Source organism: Trichoderma virens, assembly GCF_000170995.1.
Source record: "Trichoderma virens Gv29-8 chromosome Unknown TRIVIscaffold_91, whole genome shotgun sequence".
Lineage (NCBI taxonomy): Eukaryota > Fungi > Ascomycota > Sordariomycetes > Hypocreales > Hypocreaceae > Trichoderma > Trichoderma virens.
In genome coordinates, this window is record NW_014013658.1 from 86,450 (window position 1) to 105,860 (window position 19,411).

The 19,411-nt window shown below is 52.3% G+C and overlaps 8 protein-coding genes across 8 annotated transcripts; 4 read left to right on the plus strand and 4 right to left on the minus strand.

The window, feature by feature from the left end:
- Positions 1–617: 617 nt before the first annotated feature.
- TRIVIDRAFT_112662 (uncharacterized protein) lies at positions 618–4,194 on the minus strand (the record flags this gene model as incomplete). The annotated part of the gene is made up of 2 exons (XM_014094568.1): positions 618–3,700; positions 3,765–4,194. Coding segments are annotated over 2 exons (3,513 nt in total), but the record flags the coding sequence as incomplete, so codon positions are not given.
- Positions 4,195–5,629: 1,435 nt separating this feature from the next.
- Positions 5,630–6,500, minus strand: TRIVIDRAFT_184287 (uncharacterized protein; the record flags this gene model as incomplete). The annotated part of the gene is made up of 5 exons (XM_014094569.1): positions 5,630–5,783; positions 5,841–5,906; positions 5,972–6,122; positions 6,295–6,309; positions 6,371–6,500. 5 exons carry the CDS (start codon positions 6,416–6,418, stop codon positions 5,758–5,760), a joined length of 306 nt encoding a protein of 101 aa, XP_013950044.1.
- Positions 6,501–6,645: 145 nt separating this feature from the next.
- TRIVIDRAFT_87678 (uncharacterized protein) lies at positions 6,646–7,504 on the plus strand (the record flags this gene model as incomplete). Its single annotated transcript, XM_014094570.1, has 3 exons — positions 6,646–6,887; positions 6,944–7,048; positions 7,109–7,504. The coding sequence occupies 3 exons, from the start codon at positions 6,706–6,708 to the stop codon at positions 7,416–7,418; spliced, it is 597 nt and encodes a 198-aa protein (XP_013950045.1).
- A 300-nt stretch (positions 7,505–7,804) lies between these two features.
- TRIVIDRAFT_87674 (uncharacterized protein) lies at positions 7,805–9,218 on the minus strand (the record flags this gene model as incomplete). Its single annotated transcript, XM_014094571.2, has 4 exons — positions 7,805–8,287; positions 8,496–8,691; positions 8,902–8,978; positions 9,040–9,218. The coding sequence occupies 4 exons, from the start codon at positions 9,040–9,042 to the stop codon at positions 7,805–7,807; spliced, it is 759 nt and encodes a 252-aa protein (XP_013950046.1).
- A 1,453-nt stretch (positions 9,219–10,671) lies between these two features.
- Positions 10,672–12,527, plus strand: TRIVIDRAFT_39683 (uncharacterized protein; the record flags this gene model as incomplete). Its single annotated transcript, XM_014094572.1, has 9 exons — positions 10,672–10,827; positions 10,902–10,979; positions 11,037–11,086; positions 11,150–11,294; positions 11,347–11,389; positions 11,454–11,539; positions 11,606–11,675; positions 11,755–11,986; positions 12,044–12,527. 9 exons carry the CDS (start codon positions 10,672–10,674, stop codon positions 12,525–12,527), a joined length of 1,344 nt encoding a protein of 447 aa, XP_013950047.1.
- Positions 12,528–13,511: 984 nt separating this feature from the next.
- Positions 13,512–16,188, plus strand: TRIVIDRAFT_214604 (uncharacterized protein; the record flags this gene model as incomplete). Its single annotated transcript, XM_014094573.1, has 3 exons — positions 13,512–13,570; positions 14,020–15,866; positions 15,937–16,188. 3 exons carry the CDS (start codon positions 13,512–13,514, stop codon positions 15,951–15,953), a joined length of 1,923 nt encoding a protein of 640 aa, XP_013950048.1.
- A 133-nt stretch (positions 16,189–16,321) lies between these two features.
- Positions 16,322–17,706, minus strand: TRIVIDRAFT_116831 (uncharacterized protein; the record flags this gene model as incomplete). The annotated part of the gene is made up of 2 exons (XM_014094574.2): positions 16,322–17,492; positions 17,552–17,706. The coding sequence occupies 2 exons, from the start codon at positions 17,704–17,706 to the stop codon at positions 16,322–16,324; spliced, it is 1,326 nt and encodes a 441-aa protein (XP_013950049.1).
- Positions 17,707–18,297: 591 nt separating this feature from the next.
- Positions 18,298–19,332, plus strand: TRIVIDRAFT_56772 (secretion-related small GTPase; the record flags this gene model as incomplete). Its single annotated transcript, XM_014094575.1, has 6 exons — positions 18,298–18,344; positions 18,409–18,434; positions 18,503–18,591; positions 18,668–18,782; positions 18,897–19,175; positions 19,277–19,332. The coding sequence occupies 6 exons, from the start codon at positions 18,298–18,300 to the stop codon at positions 19,330–19,332; spliced, it is 612 nt and encodes a 203-aa protein (XP_013950050.1).
- Positions 19,333–19,411: the final 79 nt, after the last annotated feature.

Consider the following 19,411-nt stretch of genomic DNA (forward strand, 5'->3'; position numbering starts at 1 on the left):
GTTTTTCTCTTTTAGAATTTCCCATCCCTTTGTGCCCCTGCAGACAAATGTCCTTTTTGCATCGGGAGGAACTGATAGGTGGTGGTAGGTAGGTAGGTAGGCAGAGACAGCAAACACAAAAAATGAGAATCTGACTCGGATAGATGAGCCAAATTGCAGACGAGCGACCCTTCGCAGTAGGAACAGTCGTCTTTTCTTCTTCTTCCCTTTTCCTTCCCCTTTCCCCTTTCCTTTTTGCAATGTCTCTAGGGACACTGACTGGGTGGTACCATTAAGAAACCATGTGCTATCACAACGCGTTTAAGGTGTACATACAAGCCTCTGAGCAATCCGACACGATCGGATTCAATGTACGCAGAGACGACTAGACAGTGGACAAGTCAACCCTCATCTCCATTCCAGAATAGCGAGAAATCAGAAGCTATCGTATCAATACCTCTTTGAGTTGAGGTCAAAGGGGGAAAACAAAAATAAAAATCCCTGGTGTTTGTATGTTGCCGGTACGTAAGGAGCCGGCCGTGACCCCTTCTTCCCGGGCATCCCAACAAGATTGTTGAAGGTGTTTTCGAGGAGCTCAGCTAAGCAGATGATGAACCCTGCTCACGAGGCTGTGAAAATCGACTCCAATTGTCAGATCCGCGACCACGATATCCGCCACGGCTGCCACGGCCAGTGCTGCTTTGACTCGCAGCATCTCCGTAGCTATTAGAGAATTCCCTTTTGCCGCCGCCATTGCCGTTACCACTTCCTCCTCCACCTCCACGAGGTCCGTGACCACCGCCTCGGTGTCGCGACGACGGCCGATGGGTTCCTCGTCCGCCTCTTGCTGCAGAAAGGGGGAAGGTGGCCATCCTAGGCTCGCTCATCCCTGGAAAGTGAATTCTCACAGCATTGGCGCCGCCAACGACTTCCGCCGCGAAAAAGTATGGCTCTCCAACAGACGGCTGTACGAAGAACCTCTTAGGCATTGGCTTTATGCTCGAAGCGGGTTGCCATGCTGCTTCTGGTGCCTTGTGCGGAAGTCTAATCCGTGGCAGAGAGCCCATTTCCTGTTCTTCGAAGCATTCTTCCGCCATGGGCTTGGAAATCAGTGTTAAAGAGCTATCCGCCGAGCGTGGTGCTGTCACAACAGGCAGGGAAGCGGCTGTAGAGTGCTGTACTGTCACAACAGGTAGAGATACGGTTGTAGAGTGCTGGTTGGTCGTATGATCCAATGCATTCCTACTGGCAGGATCTACTCCCATATGTTTCGGCGGAGATGCTTTGCCACTATTGAGAAGAGTATTGATTTTATCTTGCCAATTTTCCTGCGACGTCTCGGAGACACGCCGCGCGGAATAAGCATGAGGGACGGGGGCGCGTGATATTTCTCTTCCTGACGCCCGATTAACCCATGGGTTGCTAGCTTTAGGTTGTAGTCCTTGAGCAGCGACCATATTAGGAGGCAGCTTGACTACTGGCTGCGGCTTCGGTAATGAGACATGTGGGCGTGAAATGTCTCCCTCGTATGCTGGGTGGCCTTCCATGGTTGGCGGAGGAGGAGATGGTGAAGAGGGTCGGATTGGCTCAACCATGCCTGTCTCAGTTCGAACATCTCGAGCGGGGAAGAATCGAGAGGGCCGCGACTGGGGAGTTGTTGTCGGGCCGTTTGGAGGCAAGACAGAGCTGCTGGCCCCATTTCCAAGAACTGCAGGTTGGCCACCCGCAATAGAATCGTCCGTGGTATTTGACGGAACCTCACTGGAACTTACGGCGCGCCTGGTACCATCACCAGGGATGTGAACAGGGCGCCATGTATCTTTGATTACTGGCTGGGCATCCTCTACAGAGACTCCACGTTCGGCTAGCTGACGTTCACGCGCTGTTCGTTCAGCCAACTTCGCTGCACTCATCCTCTTGTCGTTTTCAGCCACGGCTGTCACCCATTTATTCGCAAGCTCTGTTCCCAGGTTTCCATATCGTGTGGCACGCGAACCGATGGGAGCGGGGACTTGGTTTCGGTTGTGAGGAGGTTGAGCTGTAGTTGGGGGGGCAATGGGGGCAGGGGCATTGTTGGTTGAAGTCGGCTGAGTGGACGCGCCAGATACACGGCCAAGGTGAGGGTTGAACGTCCCATTTCCAAGTCCGCTGTCGTTGTCTGGCGAGCTCCAAACATTCCGTGGCGTCCCAGCAACCCACGAAGAGAATCGGTCTGGCCGGCTACCCCAGGTGGCGCCGGTAGGTTCTGCGTCTTGACTGTGAGATAGCCGCCTAGTTGTCGGCCCAGGCGGCGGGGCGATGTTTGCCTGTGGTGGGATATCTTTGTGGCTTAACCCGGGCTTCTCAATATGGGGTATAGCGGCTGCGTCATCCTTACCCGAATCTGTCTGATTTGGGTTTGCCTTTGCAGTGGATGCATCTGTTTGCTCACTGAGAGCCGGTTGCTGGCTTGGCGTTGGCTTCGCTCCGTGATCCCTGGATGTCTCTTTCGCGTCGCTCTTCTTTTCAGGGGGAGGTCCCATCGCTTCTAGTTTCTTTTGTATACGCTCTCGGCGTGCGGCCTCCTCGCGGGCCTCTTCCTCTTGCCTCCGTTTTCTAGCTGATTCGATACCTTCACGCATCAGTTTTTTCTGGTATTCAAGGTCATCCTCAAGCTGATGAGAGGGAGGAGCTGGATTGTGCTCAAGATGTGAGTTTCCATGATGAGGAGCGGCATAAGTGGTTCCAGGAGAGGGCAACGGCTGGTGTCTCGATTGTCCCTGACTCATCACAGACCCTGCCACGGGAGAAACTGGACTTTCTAGGACGGAACCTGTTAGGGAACCTCTCCGGATATTGAGAAACTCCGGCGGTGGTGGTGGTATAGAGCCATCGCTTCCCTTGTTCAAACGCTGTAAATATGATCCACTGCCGCCGCTGACGTTTGAAGAGCCGCGACGGCGCCCGAATGGCCCTTCCTGGGCGGTACGACTAGTTTGAAACGCGGCAGAAGGTTCGGCTGGGTGGTCTTGTGGAGGTGCACGCTGTAGTAAGGCTGGATACCTAGTCTGAGAATCAGATCGCATTGACGGCCGTCGATCGGGAACTGGCTCATATCGCCCGGACCGAGAGTTGAAGAGCTCCTTATTTCCGTAAGATGACCTATCTCTCCAAGTCGAGCGTGAATAATCATCCACTGCCATGTCTCGGGGCGGCGGAGGGCCCATGTTGCTGGCGAACGATGACTCTCTTAGAGCGCCGCGAGGCGGATATGAAGACTCTATGGCTCCAGGTGATGTTTTTGCAACAGGCGGTAAAGTAGCCCATGGTGACTTAGCAGGCGCAGGTGGTGCTGGAGGTTTGGCAACGAGAACTGGCTTCTCTTGGGCAGCGCTCTTGAGAACCAACCCTTTCCCAGACGGAAGGCCACCCGATTTCGGCACTGGTGTGCTCGTTGCGCCTGGTGGTGCGGGAGAAGATGGCTTGTCTTGGGTGGCACTTTTGATAACATCTGGCGTACGATCTGCTGCTCGTGCTGACGTCTCATCGGGGTGAGGAAGAGTTGTCTTGGTGCCATCTCCCCAGGTGATGGCCTCGGGTGCCCAGTCATCGTCATCGTCGTCGATGTCCGCCCACTTATTCTGCCCTTGAGTATCGTCTTCGTTCAGGCGACTAGCCATATGAATTCCATACTTTTTGAGCTCTTCGTCCGTAAATTTCTTGGGTTCTGGGACAGGCGTAGCTATAAGAAACAAGTATGAAGTTAGTTCAAAGAAAGCCTCCTCAAACAACATCGGTTCACCTACGCCTATTCTTATTCCACACAGCATTCGGATCGGGTGCAGCAGCAGGTTTGCCACCATTTGCTAGTGACGAGAACCGCGGAGACGAGGTGCCAGTACCGCTCCCAGACTTTGCAACCAAACGCGGTCGTGATATGGACAAGGTGGCGGAGCCGGTCGGCGGGGTACTCGAGCCCGTAGCTGGCTTGTCGGTTGTCTTGGACGAGACGCTGGGGTTCGCCTTGGAAGCTAGAAATGTCTTATTGACAGAAACGGCCTTGAACGTTGCAGGCTTCTTTGCTGAGGATCCAGCGCGGCCCTGTCCCTTGTCGCCATCTTTTGCGCGCGAGGCCTCAGTATCTGACCCCCCGCTCACACTAACATCGGCGGAATTGATCTGGTCCTCGACACTCAAGATGCGCTTGTTTGCGATGTCTTCAGGGAGTGGGGAGCCGCCGTTTACAGCTGGGGGAACTAATTCGCCATGTTGAGAGTCGGACGCCTGCGACTCAAAGAGAGCATCACGTTAGCACATCTCAGAGCACACAAGGTCAAGTTACACCCATGGGGGGGGGGGGGGGGCTGAGAAGCATGCCCGCACTGACGCCACTGCAGAGACGTCGTGCGGCTTGCAGGAGAACAGGAGAGGAGGCGCCTCACAGATTGCGGTTCAGTCGAGGCAAACACATCAGCTGAGTTGTCGGTGGAGGGCTCAGTGGCCATCATCCGTCGTGGTGGCAGGTGTGCGCCGGTGGGAGCCGTAAGATGCGAACTCTCGCCAGAAACCAAATCCAAAACCAAATCGCCTCTCGAGATGTTCGTCTAGGGAGGGGGCTTGACAGTGCGCTTGTTTGCCTTAAGCAACACTCAAAAGCAAGCCTGCAGCGTGGTGTCGACACGGGTGGAGGAGAAGAGGAGGAGGGGGAGATGGAATCGCGAGATGCAACAAGCTGGCAATATCGGAGAATAGGCGAAGATGGCGCGGGGTGCAGCGGAGGCTTCGGGGTAAAATCCTCTCTTCCAGGGCCTCGCAATGAGGGTCGGTGTCGATGGAAGGAGTCGTCAGATCAGTCGCCGGGATTGAGAGAGGCTGCGATGTGTCTGCAATCGTGCTGGTGAGGTGGAAGCGACTGATTTTCGAAGCTGCACACTTGGTTATGGCCTAGCGCTGAGTGGGAAAGTTCCGCCTGATTAGGGGCCCGTGCGTCACTGCCACTGTGAACAGCCGCACGCAACCACAACGGGCTAAGCCCGCCTATTGTTTAGGCGCCTATTGGGGGCTGTGGCAGCTGCTTTTGGGGGCGTTTAGACCTTTGCACAGTGTCTGTGACTTTTGCACGCATGCCCCAGAAACAAGGCGATCGATGGCTAAGGTCAGTCTATTGCTAATAGGTACATCAGGGCTGAATAACATCCATGCAACGGATTGGAAGCACCAATTGCTGTCGAGTTCTAGGCGAGTGTCGTGGCATCTTGCCAGCCAAAGCGAAGCAAGGATATCCTATTTCCAATCGCCGTTTATTCATGCTGCTGTCAGCTAGGCAGTCAGCGTCAGCAGGTCTCCTATGAAGTGACTCATGGGACGGCCGATCAGGCTCAGGATGATTCGATCCCGCTGGCTGAGAATGGGTTTAAAGCACTAGTCACACTTGCTAGAGACTTGTAGTTGTTGGCAGTATATTACAAGGTTAGATATTAATTAGAAGTGGTTAGTTTTCATTAGAGAATCATCTTTCCGCATACTTATGCATCTTCCATAACCTCCCAAAGCGCCCCTTGTACCTTGGTCCAGTAACAGGATAAGAGGCAAGAGAATATATGAACCGCTCAGGAAGATGAAAAAGATATTATGCATCACTTCAACATCATCAGGTAGGAGAGGAACAGATATTTCAATGCGTGTCTGATAGTACATAAGGAAGTCCGGGCGTGGGTATAACACAGCACCGTTCTAGAGTCTATTTACATAGCCACTCTTCATTTTGGAGAGTGGCATCAACAAACCATCCATAGTACTTTAGTGGGCATTGTTCTTGTGGTGACCTGTACAGGGCGTTAGCCAATGAATATTGAGTGCAGCAAACAGCCAGAGATACGTACGCAGGTGGAAGTAGTAGTTCTGAGCGTAACCGATGCCGATGAGGAAGAGCAGGGCGTGAACGATAGCTACAAGACCGAGGTGAGTTAGCATGTATTCCACATCTGAGACGTTGATTTGGGTCATATCGTACGCTGAGCAGAGGCGTTCTTGCCGAAGTACTTGGCCTGGTAGCGTCCGAGAAGACCCTTGCCCTTGATCTCGGGGGCGGCACCCCGGGGAAGCTTCTCGTAGAAGCTCACGACACGCTGCATGCGCAGAGCGTCAGGAGCAGCACCAATTGCCTAGCATCAAGAATCCTTCGTTAGCCAAATGTTCCATTGTCCCGCACGCCGTCTGATCAGAGGCTTTGCTCGCACAACCACAAATTTCTGTCCGTCTGAATTGCGTCCTCTTCGAGTAATATCGACATTCGTGATCCGGCGTTGTTTTATATCATTAGGGGTAATCTCATACCTTGGGGGAGGCAATCTATTCATGTTTTATTAGCAACCGGACATTGGCAAATTGGCATGCCACCAAAGAGACTCACCTTGGGGGGAATGAGCGTGGAAAGCGCTCGGCGAGTGACGAAGCTCATGATGTCGGATGGCGAGGAAAGGCACTCGAAAAGATGGCGATGAACAGCGTCTGGCCGTCAAATGTCAAATGGGCGCTCAATGGCAAGGTCGTCGATAAATCGCTGGATTTGCATATTCGCAGCCGAGAGGTTCTTGCCGAAAAGCACTCGTCTCGGCAAAACATCGCTCCGCACCAACCAATCAGCGCTCTCCGTCTGAGCAGCCAGTTGAACATTGGCCGCAAACCACCATCATCGCCGTCACGAACCACCAATTTCCTTCAATTGAGAGGCACAGTTTCTTTGCCATGGCGTCTCTCAGAACCCAGTCGGCTGCCCGCCTGCTGCGCAATGCCGTGCGCCCGCGGCTGGCTTTGGCCTCCATGCCCCGCCGCTTTGAAAGCTCTGTGAGCAAGCCTGCCGACGTTGTTCCCGCAGTGCCCAGCGCCAACCAGCCCGACTACGACGCACCTGTCGACAAGGCCACCTCGTACGGAAGCTATTCTCTCCCCTCTGTTGCTGATATCGGAGGCTAACGGTGTGCAGCACATTTACTCCGGTCCCCAAGCGTGTGCAGGATGCCACCGAGGACGTTCTCGCAGCCGCCACAATTTCGGGTGCTCCTATCGAACTCCAGGCAAGGACAGTCCGGTTAGTTTGTTCTCCGGCCTGCTTGTCTCAAAGATTTATCCCTCTAATATAATCATATAGCATCTACAAGGAGGCAAAGCCAGCTACACAATCCGGCGACTTCAGGGGTGAGCGCTGGCGAATGGATTGGGATATTCTGCCCAAGGGACACCGATGGGAGAACCCATTGATGGGATGGCAATCCTCGGGAGATTTCGTGCAGGGAACCCACATCAACTTTAAGTCCAAGGAAGACGCCATTCATTTCGCAGAGAAGCAGGGCTACGAGTACTTCGTCCAGGAGCCCAACTCGCGGAAGATTACACCCAAGGCATACGCCAACAACTTCCTATACTCGCCGAAGAAGTTGAAGCATATCCGAACAAAATAGGGCACCAAAAATGGGTGCTGTACATGAATATTAGATAAGAAACAGTATATTAAAATTTTGATTCACGAATGCGCCTGTTAAGAGCCAAGCAGTGGCGTTGCTATTCTGACTTGTCTTGTACATTTGAACCCTCCAATTCTACTTGGGAGGTAAGAAGAAACCTGTTCCTTACTACCTTTCCAAGTAGTCAATTGTTTTGTTCATTCTACCTTGGTCTTCTCTAAACTCCTTCGATGGGAGGCGTAGCTACCATTCGGCTTCACGTAAGGCGCGTGCAAGAATGTACGAACGATTGTGTGACATCATGTGAATTAATTGTTATTATAGTAGAATTGGCAATGGCAATTTAGTAGGAGTCGTGGTATTCATAAGCGTCATTTAATTGTCTAGGTCGTCACCATGGAATCATGGCCATTCTCTGAATTAGACCCTCGCCAGGTTTGGTTTGGGGGCTCTTCACCTCTCAATCCAATATCGAGACGGTCCGGAAGGCTAGTCCCCTTCTCCCGCGCTGCACCTTCTGCCCAGGCTCGCATTTTAACAAGCTGGCGAATGGCGGCCTCACGTCTTGTTGACTGCCGTTCCAAAATGGCCCGGTTCACCTTGTCTGCCGCGTCACGACGCAGACCGGGGTCGAGAAGGGCGGCTAATTGCGGTTCCAGGACATCGGGATTAAATAACAACAGAGCCATTGTTGTTTCTAGATCTTCCAAGAATGCAGGGTTCGTGGAAGCACGCGGACCGAGTTGTTCCGTTGCAAATTTCAGGGCAGGGCTGATATCTCCTCCCGATGCAGTACACACTCGGATTAGCTCGACGAGCTGAAGCCGCAGCAGAGAAAAGTGCAATGCGGTGTCTTCGTCAAGAATCTACATCTCAGGTTAGAATCGATGGGCTGGAAATTGAGGCCAGAATGCGATTTTAAACACAGGATTGAAAAGGGGGTAAATCATAAAAAAGTGGTGTTTCTCATCACGGGCCAGTAAACCAGCCATATGCGTGGTGCATGTGTAAACTCTTGTTTTAATCATGAAATGCATGGGTAAGGAAGCCAGGGCAGGCATTGATGCAACATACCTCAGGATCAAGTTCATTAAGAGTCTCGATGGCAGTCTGAATATTCCCGCTGTGGATGCAGTTCTGAATCTGCTGCCTGGCGCGGATGGCGGAGGTGTCCTGCTGTGGCTGCAAGTTTGCCTCTTTCGAGAACCTTGCGGCCGCATTTGGGTAGCCCTCCATGGTCAAATAATCCAAAATCAAGGCATTAATATCGCTAAAAGCTTGTCAACAATCCGTACCAGCTTCAGCACGGGAGAAGAGAGAAGAATGACAAAAATGCTTTTGAAGTGTTCAGGAAAGAAGAAGATTATATCGGATTTCCGCACAAATTTGTCTCGGAGAGATTCCCATTGATATAGTGTTCATCATATAGATGGCATTGTGCGAGGAGGAGAAGTGAGGGTTGGGAGCATATCATACATACTTTTTGGGAGACTTGACCCCCTCGACACGCCTCTCAAAGGCATGTTTAGCCGGAGTAGCTGTAGAAGCCGACGACATCTGCGCAGAGAGTCAGGACATGGAGCGGGGTGCAAGGTCCAGAGACGTCACGGCATCGTACCATGGATCCGATCAACGGTCCTCCCGCAGGAAGCCGGCAGCAGCTCTAGTTACGGTACGACAGCAGCGGTTTTGCGAGAATGGGGAGGCTCATGGCGTGCGCAGGCAGCCAAGGAGGAAGCCGAGGATGCCACCGTTTCAGCGCATTGGCAAGCCGAGTCGTGGAACCGTAGGCTCGCGAGCTGGGCGACGGTGGTGAGAGATGGGGAAAGTTTGGTATGTGGAAGAGAAGCGAATTTGCGCAGAGGCGGAAGAGCAGGACTGCCCTTTTTGGAGGTGGCCTGGGCCCCGTTTCCAGTAATCCAGGCGGACCAATGGCTGACGCTGACGCAGACAAGCGCTCCACAGAAGCTTTTGGCGGCTGCGTTTGCCCTCTCTAGTGGGGGACCTTGGCAACTAACATGAGAAGAGCATGGTAGAACGGGGCGTATGAAACTGATAACTGGGGGGGGTTCCATCAGTAACGTAACCCGTCACGATGATAACGAGAGAGTGAAGCAAAAACCAGAGAGGGAAAAAATTTTCAACCGAAAAATTCATCAAAAGAATGGGTATAATATCGGGCCATCGTGTGTCAATGCACAGCGGGTGTTGCTGAAGGGAGACAGGTCCAGGAGTGCTTCAGTTAGTGCAGATAGCCGCGGCGAGTACCTGTACTAAGGCACCTGGTCCCTGTATGTGTGCATGTACAAGTACTCGTACAAGTACAGGCTCGTATCTACCCGCTGGATTTCGTCAGATGTCAACCCGAGGTGCTGGCAGCAGCACGCAGACTTGGTAAAGCTAAGGCTTAAAATAATCAAAGGTGCTCTGCACGTCGTGCTGTAGCTTTTGGGCACCTATCGATACCTCGTACTTTGGGTGCATGTCCCTCGCCTCCTATTTGGCAGCCACAGCGAAGGTCTCGGCCAGCCAGGCGAGGCGAGGCGAGGTACAGAGCAAAGGGAGCACGAGACAAGGCTGGCTGATCAAAAGCCAACAACCACCATGTTCAGCTCTGCACACTAGGCAATTCGAGCCGCCAGCAGCCTCACTTCTGAGCTTCCATCCTCCCAGGCTACCAGAAGCCCTAGCGGTCTCTGCCTAGACGCCGCCGGCCATGTGAGCGTTAGTTGACCAGCACATGCTTATGTACTTGTGCCTCACCAAGCCCTATCAGACCTATCAGGGCGGCTTAAGCTTCGCTTGATGGGGTCTTCCGCCGTTACGTTAGCGGGCCAGCTGTAGAAGCGGCCATCTCCGTGCCACGCCCTCGAAGCCTCGATTCCGATAAGATTTTGTCCAGTCCTGCACCCTGACCGTCAGTTTACACTTGATCTTGTTCCGCCATCTATCGATCGACGTTTGCTTAGCTGCGGCTAGCCTCTGTTTTCCTCTGCCTTATCCACGGCCTCCTCACCTTTGTTCTCGCAACCGCTCTCAGCTTTCTCTTCTCAGCAGCAACCCACGGCCCTCGTACTGGCGCCAGCAAAAACTCGCTTTGGCGACTACTGAGTGGATCACGCGAGCCACTTCCCACTTCATCTACTTTGTACCCTACCTAGGATAAAAGCAAAAGCGTAACCCTGTGCTTGATCTTGCTCGTAACGACGACCTGTCGGCCAATAGCCCAAACCACGTCCTGGCGGTAGAAATGTCGCAGCTCGAGAGCCATGTCACGGTTCAGAAGCGAGCTTACTACTCTCCGCCATGGGCAGATGTTAGCATCATTGCCGTCGCTGGCAGCTCGGGCTCCGGCAAGTCGACGCTATCTCAGACGATAGTGAAGAAGCTCAACCTGCCTTGGGTTGTCATTTTATCCATGGCATGAACACTCTAGGAGAAGCAAGGGGATATGAAATGTCGTGACTAACGACAAATCAGGACTCATTCTATAAGACATTGACCCCTGCCCAATCCAAACTGGCATTTGCCAATGAGTACGACTTCGACTCACCAGAGGTACGTCCCTGGATCCGATGCATCTCCAAGGATCAGACGCTTAGACCACTTACGTAGGCTATTGATTTCGATGCCCTGATCAACACTCTGCGGGATCTGAAAGCTGGGTAACCATGACCTGCTGCCAATGAGACAAGTTTTGGACACACTCATTAACCTGGCCTCTCCAGAAAGCGAGCAGAGGTTCCCGTATACTCCTTCGCCAAACATGCACGACTAGAACACACCACATCCATCTATTCCCCGCACGTACTCGTTTTGGAAGGCATTTTTGCCCTCTACGACCCGCGCGTTCGTGAGCTGTGTGATATGGGAGTACGCCAGCCTCGCCAACGATGCCATTGGACAGAATCTGACTTGGTTTTAGATCTACTGTGATGCTGATGCGGATACCTGTCTGTCGCGGAGAAGTAGGCCATCTCCCTTGCCCGTAGAGTTACCGCCGGAGGTGCAAGCGCTCACCATTTGCGTTAGTTGTTCGAGATGTTCGGGAGCGGGGTCGAGATGTCGAGGGCTGCATAAAGCAGTGGTTCGCTTTCGTGAAGCCCAACTTTGAAAAGGTGAGATTTTCAAGTTAAGCTGAAGTTTGCCTGTGAGGTGGAATCCTCGCTTACCTTGTGAATCAGTTCGTCGAGCCACAACGCAAGGTGGCAGATTTAATCGTACCGAGAGGAATCGAGAATCGAGTAGCACTTGGTGAGTTAGAGCCGGTTCTTGCCAAAATCTCTTTATTCGCGTATTCTTCTTGAACAGTTATACTGAGTAACGACGTAAGACATGATGGTTCAATTCATCGAAAAGAAGTTATTTGAAAAGTCAACCCATCATCGAGAGGCTTTGGCAAGACTTGAGGTCAGAGACAGAGATGAACCTCTCTCCGACCGTGTCGTAGTCATGAGTGAGGGGCCACAAATCAAATTCATGAACACAATTCTTCAGGATATAGACACGTCGGCCGAAGATTTCATCTTTTACTTCGATCGTCTTGCCGCATTGATTATTGAGCAGTAGGTCTTACGAGGCATGATTGGCCTAAAGTGCGATGTATACTGACTTGACTACAGGGCTCTGAACAACGTCCAGTTTGAAGAAGCGTCCATCGAGACGCCACCGGGTTATACGTACAACGGATTACGGCCCAAGGGCGAGGTTAGCGCCGTGATTGTGCTCCGAGGAGGATCGGCATTTGAGCCAGCCCTCAGAAAAACAATCCCGGACTGTAGAACAGGCCGGCTCCTGATCCAGTCCAGCTATTCAACTGGAGAACCAGAACTTCATTACCTACGCCTACCTGAAGATATCCACAAGCATGAGAGTGTGCTACTACTAGACACGCAAATGGCCAGCGGAGGGGCAGCTCTAATGGCAGTTCAAGTTCTTGTCGACCACGGCGTTGCACTGGAACGTATCGTCTTGGCCACTTATTCCGCAGGAAAAGTTGGCTTGCATAGGTTGATGACGGTATTCCCAGAGATTACGGCCGTGGTTTGCAACCTCCTGCCCCACGCGGAGCAGCGATGGGTTGAAAAGAGATACTTTCGCTGTTGAGCGGCCTTCAATATCATTACTGAGCATGACCCAATTTACATAAATACACGACGAGGTCAATACTCTCTTCTCGGCCAGGTGGAATTACAAGGGCTTGCTACTAGCAACGATGATAATTCAATGATGACGATGACGATGACGATGACGGTGATGATGATGACAAGGATAGACATGTACTGCGTGGATGCATGCGTGAATGAATGTTTGCAGTTGGCAGGTGTGGTGATGAAGTGAGGCGAAAGCATCAGCAGGTGGATGCCTTTACACGACAAAGTGGTGACTGCATTGAATGGCATGGTGAACCAGCGTTTCAGGGCTGTCCTTGAGTGAGGCTGTCCTAGAGGCTGTCCTCGACCTGGGACCTGTCGGAGGCGCTGCCGGGACGAGAACCGACACGTCGGCGACCGCGGCATGTCCGCGAGGCCGAAGCACAAAGGGCCGACTTCCGGTGCATGATGACTGAATACGGGCCCTCCCCGGCGAGCGATATTTTGGCTATCAGAAGCAGGTTTTTCTTTTTTTTTTCTTTTTTTTTTTTTTTTTTGCCCACTTCTTTAATCGGCATTATGATTTTCTTTCCCCTTTTATTGGCCCCCTTAGTTTGCGTCGAGTGCATGTATACGGACACGCACGTAATAGTAATAGTTCAATATACCTATATCAAGCTACCTATCAATCCACCACTGCTATTTAGGGTACTTTGGTGCCTGCAATTTGAATAAATTGCGTCCAACTACAGGTACGTATGAAATATTAAGGTACATGTATAATAAGTCAGTGCTACAGTAAGGCGGGCATGTTGTTTAATTGCCGACCTGCGTCATGAAATCAACTGGGCTCTACAATTCCGTGGACCAAATTACCCTTCCAGTCAGGATTCAGTGGGCCGATTCAGCTGGCTCGGGCGTTCCTGGTCGCTAATATCCAAGATCCAGTGGGGACCTGAACCTCAGTTAGTGTCCATTTCTGGGAGCCTATGACGCCATGAGCTTTGGCCGACATATCCAGAGTAGCCTATATCAACACAAAGGCCAACCATCCATGTTAAATCTCTCACTGCTGTAGCCCAGTGTTGATACACAAAGAAGTAAAAACCAACTCTTACTCCTACTCCTTTCATTCACTTGTGAACACCTACCTGCAACACCATCAAAGCAGCCACCCGGCGAGAACGTGACACAAGCTCCGAAGCTCTTAGTATTCGACCCCTTGCAATCAATTGGCGCGAGGCACACCTTGGGCCTCCATGAAGCAATCGCGTCAACTCCATTGACTTGCTGTTGACGATGCCGCTGGCCTCAGCACAACTGGGATCGCTTCGCCTGGCAACGAACGGCGTCCGGCAGCGTCTCTTGCTCAGCTCTCGAACGACTATCCCCGCGACATGTCCGCAGCTGCGGGCCTTCTCTAAGCTCTATCCTCGAACTAGACGAGGCAGTCTAGCAGCGAATTCGAGCGAGCGACCCCAATTGAAATCACAGCCTCACCTCAGCCTCACCCTCTCTCGCGCCTTGTCCGGAAAGCCGCTGCCCCAGCGCAAGTCGTGGCTGCTCAACTTCCTCTACCGAGCGGCAGCCTGGGTTGGCATTTCGATTGTCGTCCTGGGAGGCGGCGTCTTTGCCTTCTTCCTCTACGACGCCAGCACCTACAAAGAACACGGCACCCAGAGCGATATTGACGTCTCGCAACTCGCGCTCCAGCCACGCCGCGGCGGCCCCAAGAATCTGCCCATCGCAGAGGTCTACATCGACGACGATGAGACCAAGGCCAAGGCGAAGCCCAGGCTTGTTATCCTGGGCGGTGGATGGGGTGGTGTGGCGCTTCTCAAGGACTTGAACCCGGACGATTACAACGTCACTGTTATCTCTCCAGCAAATTACTTCCTCTTCACCCCTATGCTGCCGTCTGCTACCGTGGGCACCTTGGAGCTGCGCTCTCTGGTCGAGCCGATTCGACGAATACTGAGCCGCGTCAACGGCCATTTTATACGTGCCAAAGCAGAGGACGTTGAATTCTCTCACAAGCTAGTCGAGGTGTCTCAGCTTGATCACAAGGGAAAGGAGGTCCGCTTCTATGTTCCCTACGATAAGCTCGTCATTGCCGTTGGTTCTGCAACAAACCCTCATGGCGTCAAGGGGCTAGAGAATGCCTTTTTCCTCAAGGACATTAACGATGCGCGGATGATTCGAAACAAGGTCATCCAGAATCTCGAGCTTGCCTGTCTACCCACAACTTCAGATGATGAACGCAAGCGCTTGCTTTCTTTCGTCGTTAGCGGCGGCGGGCCGACTGGTGTCGAGTTCGCCGCCGAGCTCTATGATCTTCTGAATGAGGATCTGACTCGACACTTTCCCCGTCTACTGCGAAATGAGATATCTGTCCATATAATCCAGAGCCGAGGTCATATTCTTAACACATACGACGAGACAGTTTCTAAATATGCAGAGGAGCGCTTCGCCCGTGACCAGGTTGAGGTTCTTACGAATTCGCGAGTCAAGGAGGTTCTGCCTGACAAGATTATCTTTAGCCAGAAGCAGGAGGACGGGTCTGTGATAACCAAGGAGCTCCCAATAGGCTTTTGCCTTTGGTCCACCGGTGTCTCTCCGACTGCTCTATCCCAGAAGCTAGCCAAGAAGTTGGGCGACAGCCAGACGAACCGACATGCGTTGGAAACAGACACCCACCTTCGCCTCAACGGTGCCCCTCTAGGCGATGTATATGCCATTGGTGACTGTTCCACCGTCCAAAATAACGTTGCCGACAGCATCGTCAGCTTTCTCCGTAAGCTCGCATGGTCGCGTGGAATAGAGCCAGAGACGCTTCAGCTTCACTTCTCCGACTGGCGAACTGTTGCGCAGGATGTTAAGAAGCGCTTCCCGCAGGCAGTTAGCCATCTCAAGCGTCTCGATAAGCTCTTTTTCGAGTTTGACAAGGATCAGTCTGGAACTCTCGATTTTGGCGAGCTTCGCGAGCTCTTGAACCAGATTGATAACAAGCTGACGTCGCTCCCGGCCACCGCTCAGCGTGCCCATCAGCAGGGACAGTACCTTGCCCACAAGTTCAACAAGATGGCCAAAATCTCGGATGCAATGCTGGCAAACGATATTCGAGATGGAGATCTGGACGCCGCCGTCTACAAGGCATTCGAGTATCGCCACTTGGGCAGTTTGGCATATATCGGAAACTCGGCCGTCTTTGACCTGGGAGAGGGCTGGAGCATGGCCGGTGGGCTGTGGGCTGTGTACGCCTGGAGATCTGTCTACTTTGCGCAGAGCGTGAGCTTCCGGACGAGGAGCTTGATGGCCATGGACTGGATGAAGCGAGGATTATTCGGTAGAGGTATGTTTTATTCGCCGCTAATATTTTCATTTTGTTCACATCGAACTGAGAACTGACAATTGAATCTCAGATCTTGTGGCTTTTTGAAGAGAGTAATATCATGACCCCAAACCGATATAAATCAAGAGTTGCACGAAGTGTTCGTCAGCTTTAGAAGAAGAAAACGTATGAGCTTGGAGCGTATTTTTAGATTCCCTGGAGGAATATGAAAATTATAGGGGTATGTTAGGACTTGGAAAGGGGGGGTTGGGTATATATGCCTGGACCTTAACTTTATATCCTTCAATGTGTGATAAATAGCAGAAGAAGCGTCTTCGTCCCTAGCCGTTTTTATTGAAGAAATATTATGACGCCATGATCTAATGTCTGTTTATTGAAAAGAAAAGAAAATTCAGAGGGATATGCGAGCAAAAAATAACTAAAAAAGAAAAAACACATGTTCATCATCAGCCAGTCTATAGAACAAAGTCTTTGTGCGTCCACTTTTCCGTAAGCTTCTTCTTGGCCTGTTTCTTGAATGGAATGTGTCTCCGGCTCTCCACCTTTCCTCTGAGCAGCATGCTTCTGTATCGGTCCTTGAGCAAGTTTCCCTCGGGCTTGAGCAGTCGCAGCGATTCCTGCAACTCATCCGGCAGAACAAGCTCGAGATCCTTCTCCGGGAGCTTGTACTTGCCCAGCTGCCTCCTCCGCAGCTTTTCCTCGCCAATTTCGCTGTCGGCGTCCGAGTCTTGCTCGGCGGCCTGGGCCAGCACAAGAGCCTTTTGCTTCTCCTTTTCAGAAACCTCCTCGGCGATTTCCTTGATGCGCTGCTCCTGCGCGCGGCGGGCCTTCATTTCAGCCTTGTGCTTCGCCAGCTGCTCTTCCTCCTTTCTGCGCTTGATGCGGTTCCGCTGGGCCTGCGTCTTGCGCTTGGGCTGCTTTGTGCCGGGCCTCTCATCCTCCACGCCGGACTGGAAGCCCTCCCACTCGGAGTCTTCTTCCCACTCCGACATGTTGGCTCGCTCCTCGGCGGCATCTGCTTCTGCAGCTGACCTTGCTGCGGCCTCCAGTTTCGCGGCCTCGGCGGCTTCAGCCTCGAGGCGCTTCTGTTCGGCTTCGAGAGCCTTGGTGCTCTCTTCAGCGAGTCGGCTCTCGTACTCTGGGAAAGAAGGGTTGTAGCTGTATCCTCCTGTAGGCTTTGGCACTGCGGGAGCTTGTTTCCCGTTTGCGAGTAAGGATAGGGGTTTTAGCTTCATGGACTTTGGAACTTTGGGCTCATTCTTTTCAGGCAGGAAATCCGTCGGGTCTTGGGCCACCGGCGCAGCAGGGGCATCCCACAAGTCAAACGTAGCGTCTTTGACGGCAACGGTATTCTCGTGATGTCCATCGGCAACCTTCTTCAGACGGGCCAGATCCTTGTGAGAAACCCAATCCGTGCGCTGGCGCTTGGCAGGAATGACTCCATCGGTAGTTTTGTCGCCGGGCCGCTTGCGCATGGAGACTGCCGGCACCGCAGAGCGCTTGTTGATGATCTCGTCGGCCTTGAGGCCCTTCTTGACGTGCTTGGGGAATTTCTTGGGGATCTTGGAATCGCCTGTTGTGTCGATGACGAAGAGATCCTCGGACGCCTTCTCTCGAATGATACCACTGCCAAATACGTTAGTAAAGGTTCCTGCGCAAGGGCTCAAAGTGCGCAAACTCCATACCCTCGAATAATCTCATCATTGACCTCTCTCAGGCCCTCCTCTACCTCGGTCACATCCACATTCTTTCTCCATGCCTTCTTTCCTTTCCTCGAGGGCTGGTTGAATTGCTTGGGAGCCTCGCCAGAGCCAGCAGTGGCTGACCGAAGGACAGGCATCGTTTATGTTATGGTGCAATTGGCCTGAGAATATGAGGCGTGATGCTTGAATATGAATGTCCCAGCCGCAAATTTACCTTGGGCAATCAAATCTTATCAGCAACTTTTCTCGAGATTTTTTAGCGGGTCCCCCACCAACGGAAGGTACGAGGCACATTGTAGACTAATACTTCGTCCCTGCTCGTGCCAAAAGCAAGCGACAACATTCGAACGCTAGTCCCAATGAGGATGCGCAAAGAACAGTTAGGATAGCGGGGCATGCGGAGGCCGAGTTCTTCTGCTGTCCAACCCAAAGTGGCTCTTGGTTTGCCTGCTATTTATTAACCCGGAGCCTGGTGGCGGTCATTATCATTGTCACCTCCTTTCGGATTGCCCAACAGTTCGCAGCTCAGGGAACAAAAGGCAAGAGATCGATACCAGAGACGAACGAGATCTGTGTCCTGCAGCAAGAAGAAGTCAGCTCCAAGCAATCCCTAGCAGCAAAACAATTGCAAGCATTGCTTCTGCCCACCAGAAAGCAACCCAACCGGCCTTGATTTGGCAGCCGCGGAATCTCCAAGCAAGCATCACACGCCACTACACGAAGCAGCCATGGCGCAAACCGGAGGATCCTACAACAACCCCTTGAAGAAGTTCAAGTATGCGTCCTTGGTTGCCCGTTTATTGACCCCGTGCCAGTCATTAATGCTGATTTGAATTCAGGCTGGTCTTCTTAGGGGAACAAAGCGGTATGTGTCTCTTGTCCGGCTCCACACTATATCTGTCGATTTGGTGACTGACCGAGTTTACGGCACAGTGGGCAAGACGTCTCTGATTACCCGATTCATGTACGACTCGTTCGACAACATGTATCAGGCTACCATTGGTATCGATTTCCTCTCCAAGGTACGAAGCCCCAATCCGTTCAAGCATGGTGCCGGTAGACGAGCCTAACATGTGGATTCAGACCATGTACCTCGAGGATCGGACGGTACGACTACAGCTGTGGGATACCGCAGGCCAGGAGCGATTCCGAAGCTTGATCCCTTCATACATCCGTGACTCGAGCGTTGCTGTTGTTGTTTACGACATCTCTAGTATGGAATCCCTCTTCTCTTGTCCCTCTACCGCCAGAGCCCCCCTCCCCTCAAACTCGCGGTGAAGCCCCACCATATTCACATGGTAGACTAACAACGCATACCTTTTCCTAGACGCAAAATCATTCCAAAACACCAAGAAGTGGATTGATGACGTCCGGGCAGAGAGAGGAAACGATGTCATCATTGTCCTGGTGGGCAACAAGACCGATCTTAACGATAAGCGAGAGGTCACGACCCAACAAGGAGAGGAGGAGGCCAAGAGACAAGGTCTAAGATTTGTTGAGACAAGTGCCAAGCTTGGTCACAACGTACAGAACCTCTTCAAGAGGATAGCACAGGCACTGCCTGGTATGGAGGGCTCCGATGCGGCTGCCCAGGCTACCAACCAAAGTAAGCCCCTCTTATATCTATCTACCTTGTTAGCACGGATGATGCCGTTGCGTCCCGATTACTCTTGATGGCATTTCAACTAACACCTCTTCCTCTTGCAGTGATTGACGTGCGGACGAACACAACAGCGCCTCCCCAAGAAGGTTGCTCGTGCTAAGCCAAGATGTTGAGTCCGTAATAGAGTTCGAAACGCCCGACAAGACAACCGACCAGTATCCCCATTTCAGCGTCGCTTC